Source organism: Somniosus microcephalus, chromosome 23, assembly GCF_052327205.1.
Source record: "Somniosus microcephalus isolate GS21.2 chromosome 23, FLI_Smic_1.0, whole genome shotgun sequence".
Lineage (NCBI taxonomy): Eukaryota > Metazoa > Chordata > Chondrichthyes > Squaliformes > Somniosidae > Somniosus > Somniosus microcephalus.
The window spans coordinates 27,065,409-27,087,544 of NC_141009.1; the positions used below are offsets into that span (position 1 = coordinate 27,065,409).

Here is a 22,136-nt window from a genome sequence, read left to right on the forward strand (position 1 = left end):
TTCTGAGACTGTGAGCCCTGGTTCTAGACTCTCCAGCCAGGGGAAACATCCTCCCTGCATCTACCCTGTCAAGCCCTGTAAGAATTTTGTATGTCTCAATTAGATCACCTCTCATTCTTCTAAACTCTGGAGAATATAGGCCTAGTCTACTCAATCTCTAATTAGTGTCATCCTGAACTGTGTTTGCTTTCTGACTCCAGCAGCATTTGACAAAGTGACTTATTACACCTGACAAAGTCTCTTTTTTTCATTTATGACAAATGTTGCCATAAGCAGGGTATATAAACCCTAAGCTTGTGGCTTCTGTCACATTTCTTAAACTTGAACTCACCCTTTGTCTCTTTATATTCCAGCCTTCTCTGTACTGTACTTCTGGTGTGCCATCTTTTTAATGACAGCATAAATTGGCTGTACTTGATCATTTTAGTCCTATGATTTCCTTAATTTGAATTTATGTGGCTTCAGACATTTGATTCATGTCCTCCACTTTCATGTAAGGGTCTCATAACAGGTTCTTTATTAGCTATATTTTCTTTTTGTTCTGAACACTAAGCGGTCCCTAATTAGGGAGTTCTTTCATGTGCCATGCTCACATGAATCTGCCAGTGTCTTTACCACGGTTACATAACTGTCTACAGGCTTTTCTGGAGACTAATCTCTGGAATTAAATATTTAGCTCTCGTGATGTTTTTGCATGTTCTTACTGTTTTATTACCTTGTTGATCTTTTGTTTATATTTCTCAATCTTCTTCGCACTGTCCCCATGGACTCTGCTGTTGGATCAACAATCACCGGCCCCCTCCGCATTTCCCTCTAGAATGTCTGTTTGCTCATGAATAAGGCCATTGCCATCCACAAACCTACTGTGGCCAATCACTTGCCGTCCCCAAACTGCTGTCTACTGCCCCATACTGAGTTTCTCCCCGCGATATCTTCCCTCCTTTGCTCCTATAGCCTCTGCATTGAGTGACTCCTTAATATTTTCAATCTCCATCTCCGCTCCCCTTGCCTCCTCTCCTCTGAATTCACTGCTCTCCTGTTCTCCCTAAACTTCTCCCTCCATGTGAAATCTGTTATCATGGCCACCCCTTTGACTGTGCCATCTCACAGGACCTCTATGCCCCATAGTCTCGATCACTGACAAAGCCATCTCTGACAACTTCTTTGTATTCCCTCACCACCTGGCTCCCACTTCCTTCTGCATTTTCCACTGGAAAAAACTCTTGTTGCTTACAATTGTTGTTTCATACTGCCAACTCCCTAGCTTTTGGACCTTCATTTTCCATGTTACCCTGCTTCTTGCCCTTTCCACCCTCACCTCTAACAAATGTAAGGAGCTCATGGACTTCTTTGTCACTATCTATTCTCTGCCACTGCAGCTTCCCCCTTTCGCTTGCTCATCAAGCTAACCACCTCCTGTAGCCCTATACCCTAGCTCTGAACCCCTCCCGAGTTTCACTACCATCTCCTTCCATGCCCTTTACAAGCTCAACTTGTCCATGAGACCCACCTCCTAGTCCTTTGATTCTATTTGCACAAAACATTCTGACCACCTAACTTCCCCCCCCTTGCCCCTCATTCTAAATTACATTGTAAATCATTTCCCCCCTTCCTTTCAAAACTGCCATAATCACCCCTTCTCAAATCTCGCCCTTCACTCCTCTGTCCTTGCAAATACCACCCAATCTCCAACCTCCCCCAAAGTCTTTGACCATGTTGTTGCCTTCCAAATTCTGTGCCCATCTCTTGCAGCATCTGTTTGAATCTTTCCAATCAGATTTCTGCCACTTTCATACCAGAGCCCTAACCAACATTCTCTCTGACTGTGGTTAATTATCCCCTCTCGACTTCCTTAATCTCTCTGCAACCTTTGACATGGCCAATCAGACCATCCTCCTCCAGTGTCTCTTTTCCATTGCCCAGCTCAGTGGGACTGCTCTTGCTTGGTTCTACTCTTACCTATTGGATTGTAGCCAGATGATCTACCCATCCCTGCGTTGTCACCTCTGGAGTCTCTCAAGGATCCATGCTCATATTCCTCTTTGTCATCTACATGTGCTGCTTTTCAACATCTCTGCCGATTAGTCAACTTCCACATGTATGCTGATAACACCCAGCTGTGTTTCTCAATCCCTCCATTGCTTTGTTCTGTCAGACTGCTTGTCCAATATCCGATCTTGGGTGAGTCACAATTTTCTCCAGCTAAACTTTGGGAAGACTGAAGCTATCATCTTTGGCCCTTGACAGCAACTCGACCCCCCTCTCTGGTCCTGTGGCAGGCTGAACCAGACTGTTTCCAACCTGTGCATCCTATTTGATCTTGAGCTGAGCTTCTGAACCCATAATCTCTCTATCGCAAAGACTGCCTATTTTTACCTTCATAACATTACCCACTTCTGCTACTGAAACCCTTGTGTATGCCTTTGTTACCTCTAGATGTGACTATTCAGTTGATTTCCTGGCTGGCCTCCCATACTCCACCCTTCATAAACTTCAGCTTGTCCAAAACTCTGCTGGCCGATCCTATTATGTACTATGTCCTATTCACCCATCGCACCTGTCTTCACCGATCTACATTGGCTCCCAGCCCCCTAATGCCTCACTCTCAAATTCTGATCCTTGTCTTTAAATTGCTTCATGCCCCTACCTATCTATATAACCTACTCCAGGCCCTGTAGCCCCCTTTTCCGCCCCCCCCCCCCCAACGCTCCATTCCTTTGACTCCGTTCTCTTGTGCACCTCCCTCGCTGTGGCCCACCATTGGCAGCTGTGCCTTCAGCCTCCTAGGCCCCATGCTCTGGAATTCACTCTAAACCCCTCTGCCTGTCCGGTTCCCTCTCCTTTAACAACCCCTGGAAGTCGATTTCTGGTTATCCTAATCTTTGCTACTTTGCATAGTCACTTTTTTCCTTATGTACTTTATTGTAGAAAAGTATCCCAAGTGCAAGTTGTTACTGAAGGTTGTGACGAGATTCATTTTGGAGATTAAATGAAACACTAACTTGCCTTTCTCTTTTAGTTGCTGCCTGAGGTGTCTGTTTTATTTTTGCTGCTTTAAGATTCATATGGGTATTGAGTAACTATTTAAAATAAATCCAAAAAGGTAGCATACTAAAGGGCTTCTCGTTAATATATTTTGGGTCCATTTGTGTGCCTGACTCTGCATGCTGCAAGTGCTGAACAAATTGTAAAGAAACAAGAAATCTCAATGGTTTTTTATATTGTTGCTCAATAAATTTGGCTGGAGACAAGTGTTGGCAAAAATAAATTCATGAAAGTCTGACTCTGAATTGAAGTTCAATTGAAATCGCGCCGTTGAAGCTTTGAATATTCTGCTAATGTAAATGAATTGATGTGGCAATTAGTTATGCAAATTAAAAAATATTACATTTTTGAAAAAAGGGACACTTCCTTTGTATGTAAAAGTAATGTCAAGACCTAAAACAACATAAAGATCAAATTTAACCACTGATTTATGATTTATAAGTGAATTATAGACCTAAATTGCAGATCACTAATTCTTTGTTTTCTTTCAGGTTTTTACAGTGACAACCCACTAGAAAATGACCAGTCTAATACCAGTAAGTGTTTTCTGTATATTTCAACCTTGTACAAGGGTGATTCCAGTAAACGTCTATCCAGTTTGGTTGTAGAAAAGCTGGCTGATTTTAGGATTAAACTCAGTAATAACCCCCCCCCCCCCCCCTCCTGTTGTGTCTGTGTATAATAAGACACAGACTGCAGGAGAACGGTGCAACAGGTGTTTACTCAACGTGGCTCACACTGGAACTGATTTGTACAGATTACTACTCAGTGCTATATACAGGTGTGGTCACTGCCGGTACTGCAGTATACATGAGCTGTAAAAGATAGTTCCCTCCTTAAAGGTATATACATTACAATTCCTCCCCTTTTAGATTAACAGTACCATAACACTCATTTAACAATTAAATATCAAACTAATTACAATTAACACTTTTAACATGCAACATTAGCTGAAAATAGTCTATTTATATATTCAGTCTTTGGGGAGGCTTCCTAATCCTTTCTGGATAGCGCCTTTCCCGAGTGTCTTGCTCTTGGTGCGGAGGCGATTCTGGCCCCCTGTCGTCGGTTGGTTCATCAGCTTCCGATGCTACTGTTTCCGGGGTAGATGCGACCTGTACGTCTGGTTCATCACCAGGTACGTATGGGTGAGGCATGGGGTTGACTTGTTCCTGTGACTCTAGGATCTGGTCAGCATGGCGTCTCACGATGCTCTCCCCAACGTCCACTGTGTACATTAGTGGGCCCTGCCGTGTGCATATCGTTCCTGGCCGCCATTTTTCTGTTCGGTAGTCGCGGGCCAAGACTGGTTGCCCTACATTGAAGCTCCTTGTTGGCTTCTCATGGATGTGCTGGAATTGCTTACTCTCAACATCTCTTCGTAAGTTTGGTCTGAGCAAATCCAGGCGAGATCTTAACCTTCGGTTAAAGAACATCATGGCTGGGGCCTGGTTGGTGACTGCATGTGTCGCATTCCGGTAGGCGAACAGGAAATTGTCCACCTTGTGCTGCAGCGGAATGTTGTCATTGTACATAGCCTTTATTGCCTTCTTAAAGGTTTGTACAAACCTCTCAGCCAATCCATTTGTGGCTGGATGATACGGGGCGGATGTGTAATGCCGTACCCCATTCTTTTTCAAGAACCTCTGGAACTCTTTGGACACACTGTGGTCCGTTGTCGGAGCAAATCTGTTCTGGCAAGCCATTCCTGGCAAAAATGGTCCGTAGGACTGCAATAGTTTTCTCCGTGGTGGTGGAGGACATTTTGATGACCTCAGGCCATTTCGAGTGCACATCCACGGCTATTAAAAACATTGAGTCCATGAATGGACCAGCAAAATCAATATGCACCCATTGTCATGGAGATGAGGGCCACTCCCATGGGTGTAGAGGGGCCTGTGGTGGTGCATTTTAGACTTTCTGGCATCCTGAGCAGCTCTTGGTCAGGTCCTCGATTTGTTTATCGATTCCCGGCCACCACACACAAGCCCTGGCTAGGCTTTTCATTTTTACCCCTCCCAGATGACCCTCATGAAGCTCATTGAGCACTCTATCCCTTAACTTGGGTGGAATTACCACTCGGGATCCACACATCAAGGTCCCCCGGCACACTGACAGCTGTTCTCTCCTTGTCGAGAGTGCTGGCAACAGTGAGTCGCCATGTGCTGGCCATCCCTTCACCGTCAAATCATATACCCGAGACAGTGTCGGGTCATTTCGGGTTTCCTTTTCGATACAAGCGTTAGTTACCGGTAGGTATTCAACTATAGTCGAATGGAATATTTCGACAGGATCCACTGCTGGTGCTTCGTCCGCAGTAGGCAGTGGCAGGCGTGATAGCCCATCAGCATTTCCATGCTGTTTCGTGCCCTTATATTCAATCTCATAGTGGTGCGCCCCTAGAAAAAGTGACCATCTTTGTAGTCGTTGCGCAGTCATCACCGGAACGCCCTTCTTCGGATTAAAAATGGAGACAAGAGGCTGGTGATCAGTCAGCAAGGTGAATTTCTGCCCGTGCAGATAGTGATTGAACTTTTTCACTCCCCACACTAGGCTGAGGGCCTCCCTGTCAATCTGGGCGTAGTTACGCTCGGCTGAGGTTAGTGATCGTGACGCAAAGGCTATTGGCCTCTCTCAGCCGTCCGAGAATTTGTGCGACGGCACCGCTCCAATGTCGTAGGGTGACGCATCACATGCCAACCGAATTGGTAATGCCGGGTTGTAATGGGCCAATACCTCTTTCGATGTGATTAGTGTTTTGCTCTTCTGGAAAGCTCGTCTACATTCGTCACTCCACTTCCATGGCACCCCAGTTTGCAGTAGGGTGTTCAGTGGGTGTAGTATTGTAGACAAATTTGGCAAGAACTTATGGTAGTAGTTTACCAGCCCGAGGAACGACCTCAGTTGTGACACATTTTCCCGTGCTGGAGCCTTGACTACTGCCTCAATCTTCTCTGGGGACTTATGTAACCCCTCTTTATCGATAACGTGGCCACAATACGAGATCTGTTTTCTAAAAAACTAGCATTTGGGGCGGTTAGCTCGGAGCCCATATTCCTGCAATCTAGTGAGCACCTGCTCCAGGTTGGCAAGGTGATCACTGTCATTTTTGCCCGTGACCAGGATGTCGTCCAAATAACACTGGGTCCCTGGGATCCCTTGCAGGACTTGTTCCATTGCCCTCTGCCAAATAGCCGGAGCTGATGCTACCCTGAATACCAGCCGGTTGTATTGGTAGAGACCTTTATGGGTGTTGATTGGGAGGTATTTTTTTGATGCTTCTTCTACCTCCATTTGCAGATACGCCTGGGCCAGATCAATCTTAGTGAAGCGTTTCCCTCCAGATAGCGAGGCGAAAATATCTTCAATCTGCGGAAGTGGCTATTGTACGGTATGAAGGACCGGGTTCACTGTAACCTTAAAGTCCCCACAGATGTGAACCTTCCTTGGTTCCCCAGGCGTGCTGCTCAACGACTTTTTCATCACAGGGACGATGGGTGTAGCCCACTCGCTCCAGTCTACCTTGGACAGTACACCTGAACGTTCCAGACTCTCCAGCTCTGCTTCGACGGCTGGGCGGATCGCATAAGGTACCAGTCTGGCCTTAAAAAATTTTGGGCTTGCGTTTTCTTCAATTTTAATCGTCGCTGTCATGCCTTTTAGTGTTCTGAGTCCTTGCTGGAACACTTCTTTCGCATCAGTTAGGATCTTTGACAGTCGCCCAGGTGGGACGTCGTCATCCTTTTTGTCAGCCACAGTCAATGTCTGTATGGAATGCCAATCCAGTTGTATTTTACGGATCCATTCACGTCCCAGTAATGGTGGTCCTCCATCTTGCAATACATACAGGTCTAGTTTTGGTGTTTCTTTACCGTTATATATAACGGTCACCCTTATTTTTCCTTTGGGGTAGACTTTTTGCCCCGTGTACGTCTTCAAAATAATTTTTGTGTCTCTCAAGGGTATGTGTGAGAATAGCCGCTCGTAGTCCCGTCGGTTTATGACTGTTAGGGCTGATCCTGTGTCCAATTCCATCTTTACCTAGACTCCTGCTATCTTGAGAGTGACCCAAATGGTTCGGTGATCCTCCGTTGTGATCACATTATGTAGTTTCAGACAACTCAGTTCCCTGCTTTCGGAGTCGTTATCACTCTTTTGTTCATCTGAACTATTCTCCGTCATCTTATGTACCTCCTTGTACTTTTCTTTGGTAGGTTTCTTATTGCTGGTTTTCTTTCCCGACCTGCAGACTCGTGCTATGTGTCCTACTTTTCCACACTGTCTGCACACTTTGTCTTTGAACCAGCAATCATTCTGGTTGTGTGTTGTTCTGCCGCAGCGATTGCACTTCTCTGTTCTACATGACATTTCGTTTGTGCCATATTCTTGCGGTCTCTGTTGTACCTCTGCAGCGCCCCGTGCTGCTGCTTCATATGATACCGCAATGCTGAAAGCCTTTTCCAGCGTAAGGTCCTTTTCAGATAAAAGCCGTTTCTGGGTTCCTTCACTTTGGAGCCTACACACAAACTTGTCCCTTAAGGTATCTGCCAGTCCCGCTCCAAACTGGCAGTGTTTCGATAGTTTGCGCAGTTCTGTTAAATAATCAGCATTGCTTTCATCCTTATGCTGGTTCCGTTTGTGAAACTTGAATCTTTCTGCTATCAGCAGCGGTGTGGGGTTTAAATGTTCCTGTAGTATTGTTACTATGTCTTCAAAACTCTTTTCCATTGGCTTCGTTGGGGTTACTAGATTTCGTAATAAACCATACGTCTTTGCACCCATTAAATTTAACAATGCCGACGCTTTCTTGTCATCTGACACCTCATTTGCCTTGCAGTATACCTCTGTTTGTTCGACATATGTAGTCCAATCTTCGACTTCATTGTCAAACGCGGTGATACTGCCACTCTTCGGCATTTTGGGTGTGGTTTAAAATGGCGTCTCCCGCGCTTTCCTTCCTCCCCCGCTGCTGCCAACGCCGCTCCAGGCGGTTCTCGTGGCAATGGCGGCGCCCTGTAGGTTTCGCACGCTTCTCCTGCGCTGCTGCCAACGCCGCTCTCGGCGGTCCTCGTGGCAATGGCGGTGCCTCGCGGGTTTCTGCGCGTCTCTCTCTCCCTCTCTTCGACGCTGCTCGGCCCCTGAACACCGGCTGCGCCCTGTGCGCTCTGCCCTCTCTCTCCCCCGTTGACGCTGCTCGGCCCTTTGCTGTGCCGCTCGGTCGGGCTCTAGCCCGCCGCTGTCCAGGAAGGGTCTGCGCACTACCTGTTGTCAGCCCGTTTCACTGGACCACCTCGACTGGAAAGCCAAGCCTGGCTCTCGACAGCCTCCCCCGCAATTCTCGAGTCTCTGCTGGATGACTGGGCGGTTGCCTGTGGTCGACGCCCGAGTCTCTGGCCTTGACCTCCAATCCACTGATCTCCAGGAACGAATCCCCGGGAGGTGAGGCAGAGTTGTAGGTAGGTTCGAACTTGCCTCGTCGCCAATGTTGTGTCTGTGTATAATAAGACACAGACTGCAGGAGAACGGTACAACAGGTGTTTACTCAACGTGGCTCACACGGGAACTGATCTATACAGATTACTACTCAGTGCCCTATACAGGTGTGGTCACTGCCGGTACTGCAGTATACATGAGCTGTAAAAGATAGTTCCCCCCTTAAAGGTATATACATTATACCCCCCCCCCCCCCCCCCCCACAAAGATGAATTCTAAAATTGGGGTTCCACCCAATAAAGCCCAGTAATGTCAATGTTTTCAACTACAATTCTGGTAATTTAAATAAAACTGCTTTCCATATTTTGTAGGGGGAGCACTCATTTTCTCTGTGTACTAATGGGTAGCTTTGACATAGAGCTTGTCTTCAGGTGTCAGCACCATGTACAAATTACTACTGGATGAAGTTCCAAGGTGGGGTGTGTTCAAGATGCAGTTCATGATGTGTGCCAATTCCTTTTAGAATTTTACTTTGTGAAGACAGCTATATTTATTATTTAATTACTGAAGTCATTTATTTTTAATCCTGCAATTTTTTACTAATGAGTATTATATTTTTGACCCGATGCTGATATCACCTGTTGTTTTAAAATCTGAATTCAGGAAAAAAATAAAACCCTAACATTAGAAAACCTAGTTATAGATGTAGTGTCCGTGTGTAGATAAAGACACTGAAGACAGGAGTTGGTTCATAAGTATTTACTAAGCAAGTCTGGGGGGGGTTCTAAAGGATATACACAATACACAGGCTTATATAGCCCAAGTGGCAATTACCGGCATTACGCACACCTGGGGCTCTTAAAGGCACATACACCACAATTCCTCCCCTTCTAGCTAACTAGTACATCATATTTTAAGTAATTATTAATTACATGTTATATGCAAAATAATATACATTGCTGTATTAATTAATTATAAGTTAGTCTCTCAGGAGGCTTCCTGACTCGGTCCGGATAACGCCTCGGGGGTGTAGTAGTTTCTGGTGGTGTAGTAGGTTCTTCTGGCAAGGCTGATTCGGCTTGAAGGCCAGTGTCGGGTTCATCGGGTTCCAGTATCACCGGATCGGAGGTAGATATGGGTATCTCTACGTCATCGTTAGATGTATAGCGTGGTGGTGTAGGTTGTCCCTTTTCGGATGACTTGATGATTTGGTCAGCATGGCGCCTTATTATGCTTTCTCCGATGTCCACGGTATACATCAGTGGTCCTAGTCGTGTGCAGATAGTTCCAGGCTGCCATTTCTCGGTACGGTAGTCCCGGGCCAAAACCGGTTGGCCTATCTGGAAGGCCCTAGTTGGCCTTTCATTCATGCCCTGAAACTGCCGGTTCTCCACGTCCCTTCGGATGTTGGGCTTGACCAAATCCAGCCGGCATCTTAGGTTTCTATTGTAGAACATCATGGCGGGAGTTTGGTTTGTAACCATATGTGTTGCATTCCTATATGCAAATAAGAAGTTATCCACCTTGTGCTGAAGTTTTATGTCTTCATTACCCATGGCCTTGATGGCCTTCTTGAAGGTCTGGACAAACCTTTCAGCCGATCCATTGGTGGCGGGATGGTATGGGGCGGACGTGTAGTGCTTTACCCCATTGTTCTTTAAGAACTTTCTGAATTCTTCGGACACAAATTGCGGTCCATTATCAGAACATATCTGTTCCGGCAGCCCATTCCTGGCAAATATGGTCCTTAATACTGTGATGGTTTTTTCCGTGGTGGTGGAGGACATCTTTATTACCTCCGGCCACTTGGAGTGTGCATCAACTGCGATTAAGAACATTGAGTCCATAAATGGACCAGCAAAGTCGATGTGCACCCTTTGCCAGGGAGATGAGGGCCACTCCCATGGATGTAGAGGGGCCTGTGGCGGAGCATTTAGGACCTTCTGGCATCCTAGGCAGCTCTTGGTCATGTCTTCGATGTCTCCATCGATACCTGGCCACCATACAAACGCCCTAGCTAGGTTCTTCATTTTCACTCCACCCAGATGCCCCTCGTGAAGCTCCTTTAGCACTTTATCCTGGAGTTTGGGTGGAATCACCACTGGATCCACACATCAAGGTTCCTCGGCACACTGACAGCTGTTCTCTTCTTTGCGAGAATGCTGGCAACAGTGGTTCGCCATGTGCTGGCCATCCCTTCGCTGTTAAATCGTAGACCCGTGAGAGAGTAGGGTCATTTCTGGTCTCCCTTTCAATGGCAGAATTTGTCACCGGTAGACATTCCACTATGGTAGAGTGGAATATCTCTACTGGGTCTACTGTAGGTGCCTCTTCTATCGTTGGCAACGGCAGGCGCGATAAACCGTCAGCATTCCCATGCTGTTTTGACCCTTTGTATTCAATGTTGTATTGGTGTGCCCCTAGAAAAAGGGACCACCTCTGTAGTCTTTGTGCCGTCATAATGGGGACACCTTTCTTAGGGTTGAATATGGAGATGAGGGGTTGATGGTCAGTCAGCAAGGTAAATTTTTGTCCGTGTAGGTAATGGTTGAATTTCTTCACTCCCCATACCAGGCTGAGTGCTTCCCTGTCTATCTGGGAATAGTTACGCTCAGCCGAGTTCAATGAGCGTGACGCAAAAGCTATCGGCCGTTCCGAGCCATCTGGGAATCTATGGGACAATACCGCTCCTATGCCGTAAGGGGATGCATCGCACGCCAGTCTGATTGGTAGTGATGGCTTGTAATGAGCCAAAACTTACTCGGATGTGATTAAGTCTTTACATTTATGGAAGGCACGTTTACAGTCTTCGTTCCATTTCCAAATCACTCCTGTGTGTAGAAGATCAGTAAGAGGGTGTAGAATAGTTGATAAGTTCGGTAAAAATTTATGATAGTAATTTATTAATCCCAGGAATGACCTCAATTGTGAAACATTTTCAAGTGCTGGGGCTTTTATAACTGCTTCAATTTTTTCAGGTGACTTATGCAACCCTTCCTTATTAATTATGTGGCCACAATATGATATCTGATTTTGGAAAAATTCGCACTTGGGGCGATTTGCTCGTAGGCCCCGTTCTTTCAGCCTAGTGAGCACCTGCTCCAAATTGGCAAGGTGCTCGTTGTCGTTTTCTCCTGTTATAAGGATGTCGTCTAGGTAGCATTGAGTCCCTGGAATCCCTTGCAGGACTTGCTCCATAGCTCTTTGCCAGATAGCTGGAGCTGATGCTACTCCAAAAACCAGTCGATTGTACTGGTACAGGCCTTTGTGTGTGTTTATTGTGAGATACTTTAGAGGTCTCCTCAACCTCCATCTGTAGATATGCCTGTGCCAAGTCAATTTTTGTGAAACGTTTTCCTCCGGATAGTGAGGCAAAAATATCTTCTACTGTACCGTGTTTACAGTCACCTTAAAGTCCCCACAGATGCAAATTTTTCTCTGTTCCTCAGAGTTATTTTTCAATGCTTTTTTCATGACTGGAACGATGGGTGTTGCCCATTCGCTCCAATCTATTTTGGATAATACGCCTGCCTTTTCCAAATTCTCCAGCTCTGCCTCGACTGCCGGACGTATTGCGTATGGCACCGGTCTTGCCTTAAAAAATTTTGGAATTGCTGCATCTTCCACTTTTATTGAGGCGGTGATGCCTGTCAAGGTTCCTAGTTTCTCTTGAAACACTTCTTTGGCGTTGGCCAAGATGTCTTTTAATCGTTCAGGTATGATGTCATCATTGTTTTTTTCCTTACTGGTCACCGTCAGTGCCTGAATGGAGTGCCAGTCTAAACGTATCTTCCTTATCCATTCACGTCCCAACAACGGTGGACCACCATCTTGTAGAATGTATAAATACAACTTTTGTATTTCTTTGCCGTTGTATACCACAGGCACCCTTATTTTTCCTTTGGGGTAGACTTTCTGCCCCGTATATGTTTTTAAGATAATGGATGTGTCTTTGAGGTATATGTGAAAATAGCCTCTCGTAATCTTGTCGATTTATTACGGTTAGAGCTGATCCTGTATCTAGCTCCATTTTAACTGGGGACCCTGCTATTATGAGGGTAACCCAAATGGTCTGGTAATCTTCATTGGCAATTACATTATGTAATTTGAGAGAGCTTAGTCTCTTGTTCCCGGAGTCGCTATCGCTCTTCTGGTCTTTGGAGCTACTGTCCGTCATCATTTGTACCTTTTCTGTGCTTTTCCTTATTGATTCTTTTCCCGTTAGTGGATTTTTTATTTTCAGATCGGCATACACGTGGAATGTGTCCCATCTTTCCGCATCGCCTGCATGCTTTTTCTTTGAACCAGCAATCCCTCTGGTCATGGTTGGATCTGCCGCAGCGATAACATCTCTCGAAACCCCGTGTCATTTTATGGGTGCCGAAGTCCTGTGGCCTTTGCTGTATCTTTGCCGCTCCTATTGCACTGAAAGCCTTGTCCAGTGTTAAATCTTTTCCAGAAGATACCTTTTTTTGTGTTTCTACACTTAGGGGATCGCAGATGAATTTGTCTTGCAGAGAATCTACCAGTCCTGCCTCGAATTGGCAGTGTAGGGTATCAACAATCTCCTCAAAATTCTTGTCCATCGGTTCGGCTGGAGTGATTAAGTTGCGTAACAGCTTGTATGTTTCTGCGCCCATTAGATCCAGAAGCACTGAAGCTTTTTTTTCATCTTCTATTCCATTTGCGGTGCAAAACACCTCCACTCTTTCTACATATGTGGTCCAATCCTCTATCTTGTTATCAAAAACATCAATATTGCCAAAGTTAGGCTCGGTTTCGTTATCAAAAGCATTAATATTGCCAGACTTAGGCATTTCAAAAAAGATATGGTGCTTGCACGCGTGGGTTCGAATCCCATCCTCGTCACCACTGTAGTGTCCGTGTGTAAATAAAGACACTGAAGACAGGAGTTGGTTCATAGGTATTTACTAAGCAAGTCTGTGGGGGGGGGGGTGCTCTAAAGGATATACACAATACACAGGCTTATATAGCCCAAGTGGCAATTACCGGCATTACGCACACCTGGGGCTCTTAAAGACACATACACCACAATAGAGATGCAATATTTGATATTTCTCCTTTAAAATATACAGAATGAAGTAACATGTTTCATAATATTGGTTGAGAGATTCAGTAAATGAAACATTAACACAATTTGCAGCATAGAATCTCAACATTATAAGGTAGATTGTACTAATTTCATACTACCAGTGCAGAGCCATCCACCATTCATTTTTAATGGGTGGAAAATCCCGTGAGACCTGCTGACCTCTAACTGAATTCTTTTAGGATGGCAGTGCACCATGGCTGGGAAGAGGAGGCACAGGTGAATTAACTGCCTCCCAGGATGATGCTGCACCTGGCCTATCAAGCTGACCCCCTCAAGGGACTGTAGAAGTGCCAGTTTGTTGTCCGAGCAGGCAACCAGTGCAGTATTAGAAGCACTTCCAGCAGTTGCATTACCCAGCACCAACTGGTATATGGCCCCTGTGAAGATCAACAACCTACCACCACACCTATTCCTCCTACTTGGGCAGCACTTCGAAGGAGCAATATTTAGGTTTGAGAACGCACACACCATACATTGTTGCAAGGGGAAGGGCTGTGGCACAAAACATAGTGCCACATATGCAACTCACTTGTAGGGAAATTAAATGGTAACCGTTTGTTTAAATATAGCCTGAGGATCCCAGGTCAGGAATTTCTGAAACCTTCGTAGGTGCATGTCTAGGTTCTGAGACAAGAAATTGTGAATATGGCTCAAACACCCTCCGCTCCCCAAACGTGAAGCAAGGCTCAGCTTTTCCAATCTTGGGCACTATGGTTAGGCAACCCAAATTGAGGGAGTCATGAGGGACTCGACATCCAGGGGTATTCAATATTCAGGAAAGATGGGCAAAAAGGAAAGGGAGGTGGGGTAGCATTGCTGGTTAAAGAAGGGATTAACAATTGTAAGGAAGGTTATTAGCTCTGATGATGTGGAATCTGTATGGGTAGAACTGAGAAATACCAAGGGGCAGAAAACGTCAGTGGGAGTGGTATATAGATGGCATTAAAAGGGAAATTAGAGAAGCGTGCAATAAGGGCACAGCAGTCATCATGGGTGACTTTAATCTACATATAAATTGGGCTAATCAAATTAGTAACAATATTGTGGAGGAGGAATTCCTGGAGTGTTTACGGGATGGTTTCCTGGACCAATATGTTGAGGAACTAACCAGAGATCAGGCCATCTTAGACTGGGTATTATGTAACGAGAAAGGATTAATTAACAATCTTGTACGAGGCCCCTTGGATCGGAGCGATCATAATATGATAGAATTCTTCATTAAAATGGAGAGTGAAGTTGTTGACTCAGACTAGGGTCCTGAATTTAAATAAAGGAAACTACGATGGTCTGAGGCGCGCGTTGGGTAGAATTGATTGGGGAATGTCACTCAAAGGGTTGACGGTGGATAGGCAATGGCAAACATTCAAAGACCGCATGGATGAACTACAGAATTTGTTCATCCCAGTTTGGCATAAAAATAAAACAAAAAGGGTGACTCAACCGTGGCTAACAAGGGAAATGAGGGATAGCATAAGATCCAAGGAGAGGACATATAAATTGGCCAGAAAAAGCAGTAAACCTGAGGATTGGGAGCAGTTTAGGATCCAACAAAGGAGGACAAAGGGATTGATGTAAGAAAAAGGAGACTTACCATCAAGTAACTTTAAAGTAAGCTTTAAGTAACTTATAAACACACTATATACACAAGAGAGGTCTTTACCATGCCTCTGGTAGAAGCCTCTTACAATACTGAACAGACCAGTCCAACAGGAAGTGACATGACAGGAAGTGAGGTATGTACACAGTTCATAGTTCACAGGAAGTGATGACATAACTTCCCAGAAGTTATCATTTTTATCACATTCTTCCCTCCTGCAGGATTAGGAGGCTGTGGTCTACCTTTTGGTCCGCAGCCGCCGAACAAGGAAGAGCCGCACCCGTTTGGATTCCCGTCGTAGAGGGTCGCTGGTCCGCTTACATGCGGTTGGCCATTGGTCAGAGTCTGTGTGGCCTGGATTGCCCTGTGAAGGGTCGGGGAGATCATGGCTTCGAGTACGAGCCCCAATAGGTTCAAAGTCGGACTGCCTCTGTTCAGAGGGAGGTGCAGAGCTGGTCTGTGGCGGATCAGTACTTTCATGCGCGGTACTGGGAGGGTCGCAACCTTGAGCATGGGGTTCTACCGGCACCAAGCTAGTTGGTGTCCGATCAGGATCCTGGAGAGGGGTACCCGATAGGTCCCAAGAGTTTCCTGGTGAAATGCCATCACCCGATGTCCCAGTGGGCAGGGAGCCAGATCCCGTAATGATACGGTAGATTCTCGGCCGTCGGAATATCGTATGTTTGCATAGGTGGGGTTGGCATCGGTTAGTTCGGCCTCGTCTACAAGAGGGTCATTTTTAGACGTCCGAACGTATCTTCGGAGTAATACAGGTCCAGGAGTAGTTAGCCATGACGGGAGTGATGTCCCATGAGATGAGCGACGCTGGAATCCAAAGAACCGCTCATGAGGTGTAGTATTTGTGGCTGTAGAAAGCAGGGACCGTATAGAGTGCAATGCATCCGGAAGCACGGTTTCCCATTGCTGGTCTGGTAGGCCCCGAGATCTTAAAGCGAGACGTACGGAATTCCAGATGATACTGTTATACCTCTCTACCTGCCCATTTCCGATGGGATGGTATGGTGTTGTTTTGCTTGTAGCAATTCCCCGTTCTGAGGGGTAGTCCTTGAATTCCCTTGACATAAAGGATGGACCCCGATCTGAGTGAATATAAGCCGGCATGCCACAGAGAGAAAATACCTGCTCAAGGCAGCAGATTACTGTGGACGCCAGCATATTGGAGCAGGGGGAAGGCAAACGGAAAACGTGAATATTCGTCGATCATGGTGAGCAAATATGTGTTCCGAGTTGAAGAGGGCACTGGGCCCTTAAAATCGATGCTAAGTCGTTGCATCGGTTGGGTTGCATGTATGAGTATACCATCTGAGGGGCGGAAGAACTGAGGTTTTAATTCCGCACAAAGCCGGCATTCTGAGCATATTTTCTTTGCATCTCCAGTGGAAAAAGGGAGATTCCGTGATCGTACGAAATGTAGCATGCGCGTAACGCCAGGATGACACAAACCATTGTGGACATCCATGAGAGTGGAGGATGACATAGTGGAGCAGAATGCCCGTGTGAGGGTGTCCGGGGCCACATTCTCCTTGCCAGGCCGATAGAGAATGGTATAACCAAAAGAGGCCAGTTCCATCCTCCAAAGTTGTATTTTATTCTTAATTTTGGTTCGTTTTCGATTATCGAGCATGAAGGCGACTGATCGTTGGTCCGTGATCAACGTAAAGTGCTGGCGAGCTAGAAAATGGTTCCACTTCCGTACTGCCTCTATGATGGCTGTGGCTTCTTTCTCAACCGGAGGATAATGTAGCTCGGCACCTTGTAAGGTCCTGGACATAAATGCTACAGGACGACCTTCCTGATTCAGAGTAGCCGAGATCGCCACCTCCGAGGCATCACATTCAACCACGAAAGGGAGATTCTCATCAATGGAGTGAAGAGCCGCTTTCTCCAACTGTTTTTTGAGAAGGTTAAAGGCTGCAACAGCCGCTGTTCCCAGTGGAAATGATCTAGCATGCAGCAAGGGTTGGATTTTGTCCGAAAAATGAGGAATCCATTTAGCGTAGTATGCAAACAGACCGAGAGCCCGACGTAAAGAAGCCGGATTCTTAGGTGACGGGAGCTCTTGGAGCGGGCGAAGTCTTTCTGGGTCTGGCTTAATGATACCATTGCCTACGCAGTAGCCAAGGATGTTGATGGTCGGTTGCGACTCAACAGATTTGGATTCATTCAGGGTCAAATTATGGCGATGGAGGGCATCCCGAAATTTTTGGAGGTTGGAGTCGTGTTCCTGTTGATCGTGACCTGCAATGGTAATGTTATCAAGATAGGGAAAAGTGTCCCTTAGGTTTTCCTGCTTAACCAGGCCATCCATTGCCCGTTGAAAGACAGCCACTCCATTAGTAACCCCGAATGGGAGGCGACGAAATTGGTACAGCCGTCCATTAGCCTCAAAGGCTGTGTACTGCTTATCTGAGACCTTCAAGGGTAACTGATGATAGGCACTTTTTAAATCGTAAGTTGAGAACACTTTGTATTCGGCCAGTTTATTAACCATATCATCAATGCGTGGCAATGGGTAGGCGTCCAAGTCGGTATATTGATTGATGGTTTGCGAATAATCGATGCATAGTCGCTGTTTGTGAGGTTTTAGAGGGTTCTTGACAATGACGACTTGAGCCCGCCAGGGTGACGAACATGGTTCAATGATATCCTCTGCTAGAAGTCGAGAGATTTCAGCCGCAATAAAAGATTGGTCTTCCTGATTAAAGCGCCGCGATTTCGTTATTATCGGTTGGCATTGAGGCGGAATACTGGCAAATAATGAGGGTTCATCAAGTGAAGCTGCTGATAATGCACAAAATGGTAATTTAGATGGTATATTAGAAATAGTAAGTCCGGGTTTGGATCCACCAAACTCAATGGTGAGTTTCTTATGCTGTTTTTGGAAGTCCAGCCCTAAGAGGAGATCACTACATAAGTCTTTGAGCACCGAAAGTCGGGTGGAGGGATACATACGACCATGAAGTGTCATATCAACAACACAAAAGCTGGAGATTCTGGTATTAAGTGATGACTGGGCCATCGCAATTGCCTGGTCCGATGGGAAGACATGTAGTTTCAATTTCGCAACAATCTGTTCCTTAATGAAACTATCAGTACTTCCTGAGTCAATTAAGGCATCTAAGGTATGCCCTTTAATTGAAATTTTTGTGGCTGCCTGAGACAGGTTCTGTGGGCAAGCAGCTGTAATTGGTGTCGTTGCACAGAGAGTGGCTAAAACTCTCGGTGTGCTTCTTCGGGAGAGAGCTCGAGAGGAAGCTTGATAGGTCCTAGCTGGAGCATCTTGATAGGCCCTAATTGGGGCAGTTCGGTAGGCCTTAGCTGGATTGGCCCTCGTAGAGGCCCTTGATAGGCAAACTTTAGCAAAGTGTCCTTTTTTCCCGCAATAACTGCAGATTGCATTGCGAGCAGGGCAGGTTTTCCGAGGGTGAAAAGCATCTCCACAAAAGAAGCATTCCTTCCTAGATTGCCAAGAGGCTGCTAAAGTGGGGTCGTCCTCCTCTTCTTCATCAGAATTATCAGAATTAGATTCCCCCATGATAGGGTTCACCTGAGACCGCTTGAATTGTCTGGTTGCAGCTACAGCAGCAGATCGAGATCTGGGCAGCTGATAGAGGTCTGCATTTCTCTTTGCCAAATCCAGTGAACAAGCTAGGTCAAAAGCTTTTTGTAGCTCAAGTGTTTTACTTTCTAGTAGACGCTGGCGTATAAATGGAGAGGCAATCCCGCAGATGAAAGCATCACAAATCATTTCTTGGCGGTACAGCTCAGCTGAGGCTGCCTGAAAGTTATAATCTACGCTGAGCCTGCAAAGTTCTTGCAGGAATTCGTCAATTGATTCCCCTGGCCCTTGTTGGGCTGTGGCCAGTAGATGTCTAGCATAGACCTCATTTGGGGTCTTCGCATACAGTTTCTTAAGTGCCCGAATCACCTCTTCGTAATTATCCCAGTCATCAACATATTCGAACACTTTTGGGGTCACATAATTGACAAGTATCTTCAATTTAGCAGGAGCATCCGCTTTACATTCATCCAGAAAATTCTCAAAAGTACGATACCAATGCTTCCATACCCTGCCAGCTGCTGGTGTATTCGGGTCCAAGTCCAGACGAATAGGTCTAAGGATTTTCTCCATGATGGGTGGTTCCCTGGATCCTTAACTTCCGAGTTTGTCTGACGGTCTAGTATTTGTCAGTGTAAATACTAAGTTACTTAAATTGATGTAAGAAAAAGGAGACTTACCATCAAGTAACTTTAAAGTAAGCTTTAAGTAACTTATAAACACACTATATACACAAGAGAGGTCTTTACCATGCCTCTGGTAGAAGCCTCTTACAATACTGAACAGACCAGTATTTATACCAGTCCAACAGGAAGTGACAGGAAGTGAGGTATGTACACAGTTCATAGTTCATAGTTCACAGGAAGTGATGACATAACTTCCCGGAAGTTATCATTTTTATCACAGGGATTAATTAAGAAGGGGAAAAGAGAAAATGAGAGTAAGCTTGCAGGGAACATAAAAACTGACTGTAAAAGCTTTTATAGATATGTGAAGAGAAAAAGATTGGTGAAGTCAAGCGTAGGTCCCTTGTAGTCAGAATCAGGGGAATTTATAATGGGGAACAAAGAAATGGCAGACCAATTAAATACATACTTTGGTTCTGTCTTCACAAAGGAGGACACAAATAACCTCCCAGAGATGTCGGGGAACATAGGGTCTGATGAAAGGGAGGAACTGAAAGAAATCAGTATTTGTAGGGAAATGGTGTTAAGGAAATTGATGGGATTGAAGGCCGATAAATCCCCAGGGCCTGACAATCTACATCCTAGGGTACTTAAGGAAGTAGCCCTAGAAATAGTAGATGCATTGCTGATCATCTTCCAACATTCGATGGAACCTGGAACAGTACCCATGGATTGGAGGGTAGCTAATGTTACCCCACTATTCAAAAAAGGTGGTAGAGAGAAAACGGGGAATTACAGACCGGTAAGCCTGACATCGGTCGTGGGGAAAATGCTAGAGGCCATTATAAAAGATGTAATAGCAGAGCACTTGGAAAACAGTGACGGGATCGGACAAAGTCAACATGGATTTACAAAGGGTAAATCGTGCTTGACTAATCTACTGGAATTTTTTGAGGATGTAACTGGTAAAATAGATAAGGGAGAACCAGTGGATGTGGTGTATTTGGACTTTCAGAAGGCTTTCGATAAGGTCCCGCATAAGAGATTAGCATGCAAAATTAAGGCACATGGGATTGGGGGCAAGGTATTGACTTGGATGGAGAACTGGTTGGCAGACAGAAAGCAAAGAGTTGGAATAAACGGGTCTTTTTCCGAGTGGCAGGCAGTGACTAGTGGGGTACCGCAGGGATCGGTCCTTGGACCCCAGCTATTCACAATATATATTAATGATCTAGACAAGGGAACTAGATGTAATATCTCCAAATTTTAGACGACACAAAGCTGGGTGGGCGTGTGTGCTGTGAGGAGGATGCCGAGAAACTCCAGGATGATTTGGACAGGTTGGGTGATTGGGCAGAAGCATGGCAGAAGCAACATAACGTGGATAAATGTGAGGTTATCCACTTTGGTAGCAAAAACAGGAAGGCAGATTATTATCTGAATGGCAATAGAGTGGGAGAAGTGGAAGTGCAACGAGACCTGGGTGTCCTTGTGTACCAGTCGCTGAAGGTAAGCATGCAGGTGCAGCAGGCGGTTAAGAAGGCAAACGGTATGTTGGCCTTCGTAACTAGAGGGTTTGAGTACAGGAACAAGGATGTCTTGCTGCAGTTGTACAGGGCCTTGGTGAGACCACACCTTGAGTATTGTGTGCAGTTTTGGTCGCCTTATCTGAGGAAGGATGTTCTTGCCATGGAAGGAGTTCAGCGAAGATTCACCAGGCTGATACCTGGGATGGCAGGAACGACGTATGAGGAGAGATTGGATCGATTGGGCTTGTACTCGCTGGAGTTTAGAAGAATGAGAGGGGATCTCATCGAAAAATATAAAATTCTAACAGGACTAGACAGACTAGATGCTTGGAAGGATGTTCCCGATGGTCAGGGAGTCCAGAACCAGGGGTCACAGTCTAAGGATGAGGGGTAGGCCATTTAGGACAGAAATTAGGAGGAATTCCTTCACCGAGAGTGGTGAACCTGTGGAATTCTCTACCACAGAAGGCAGTAGAGGCCAAGTCATTAAATATATTCAAGAAGGAGTTGGATATATTTCTCGAGGCTAAAGGGATCAAGGGGTATGGGGAGAAAGCAGGGACTGGGTAATGAATTTGGATGATCAGCCATGATCGCGTTGAATGGCGGAGCAGGCTTGAGGGGCCGAATGGCCTACTCGTGCTCCTATCTTCTATGTTTCTATGATTTGGAATCTGGTTGACCTACACAAACCATGGGGCATGGGGACCACTGTCACTACTACACAGCTCCCTCTCTTTCCCCCCCCCCCCCCCCCCACCCCCAGATCACCAAAAAAGACCAGTGAGGTTGAGAAACACTCCATGCCAATAACATTGTCACCTGGGAAATGGTCTACATCTTCTGGGGTGTCTCTATCCTTTCCATGTTTGCAAGAGAGAACACCATTGTCAATTTTCAAGGGGAAAGAACACAGCAAATGGAGAAGGCACAGAGCTTTTATTTCCTGGCAGTCTTTCTAAGAGAGCAAGGCATTACAGATGGAACCCAAATGGCCAGCAGGGTTTGTTGTGACGATCCAAATGCATATGTCAACAGGAAGGGATATTACTCCATTATTATGGAGATGGGTTTACACCACAAAAATAGTCATCAATAGAATCACTGATTCAGCATCACAACATTATACTTCAAAGTAACTTGGGTGATTGCTGGGGGCCTCATTGTATCTGGGTTCCACTGCAGTGTGATGCTTTCTAATTGGGGGTCAGGA

General features: G+C 45.7%; 1 protein-coding gene across 3 annotated transcripts in view; it reads left to right on the forward strand.

Moving 5' to 3' along the window:
• The window catches only part of LOC147101758 (nuclear receptor subfamily 6 group A member 1), a 395,609-nt gene that overhangs the window by 68,205 nt on the left and 305,268 nt on the right, over nt 1-22,136 (forward strand). For all 3 annotated transcript variants that reach the window (XM_085965661.1, XM_085965660.1, XM_085965659.1), the window contains exon 2: nt 3,537-3,581. In XM_085965661.1, the coding sequence (XP_085821787.1) occupies nt 3,537-3,581 (45 nt within the window). The remainder of the gene's footprint in view (nt 1-3,536; nt 3,582-22,136) is intronic.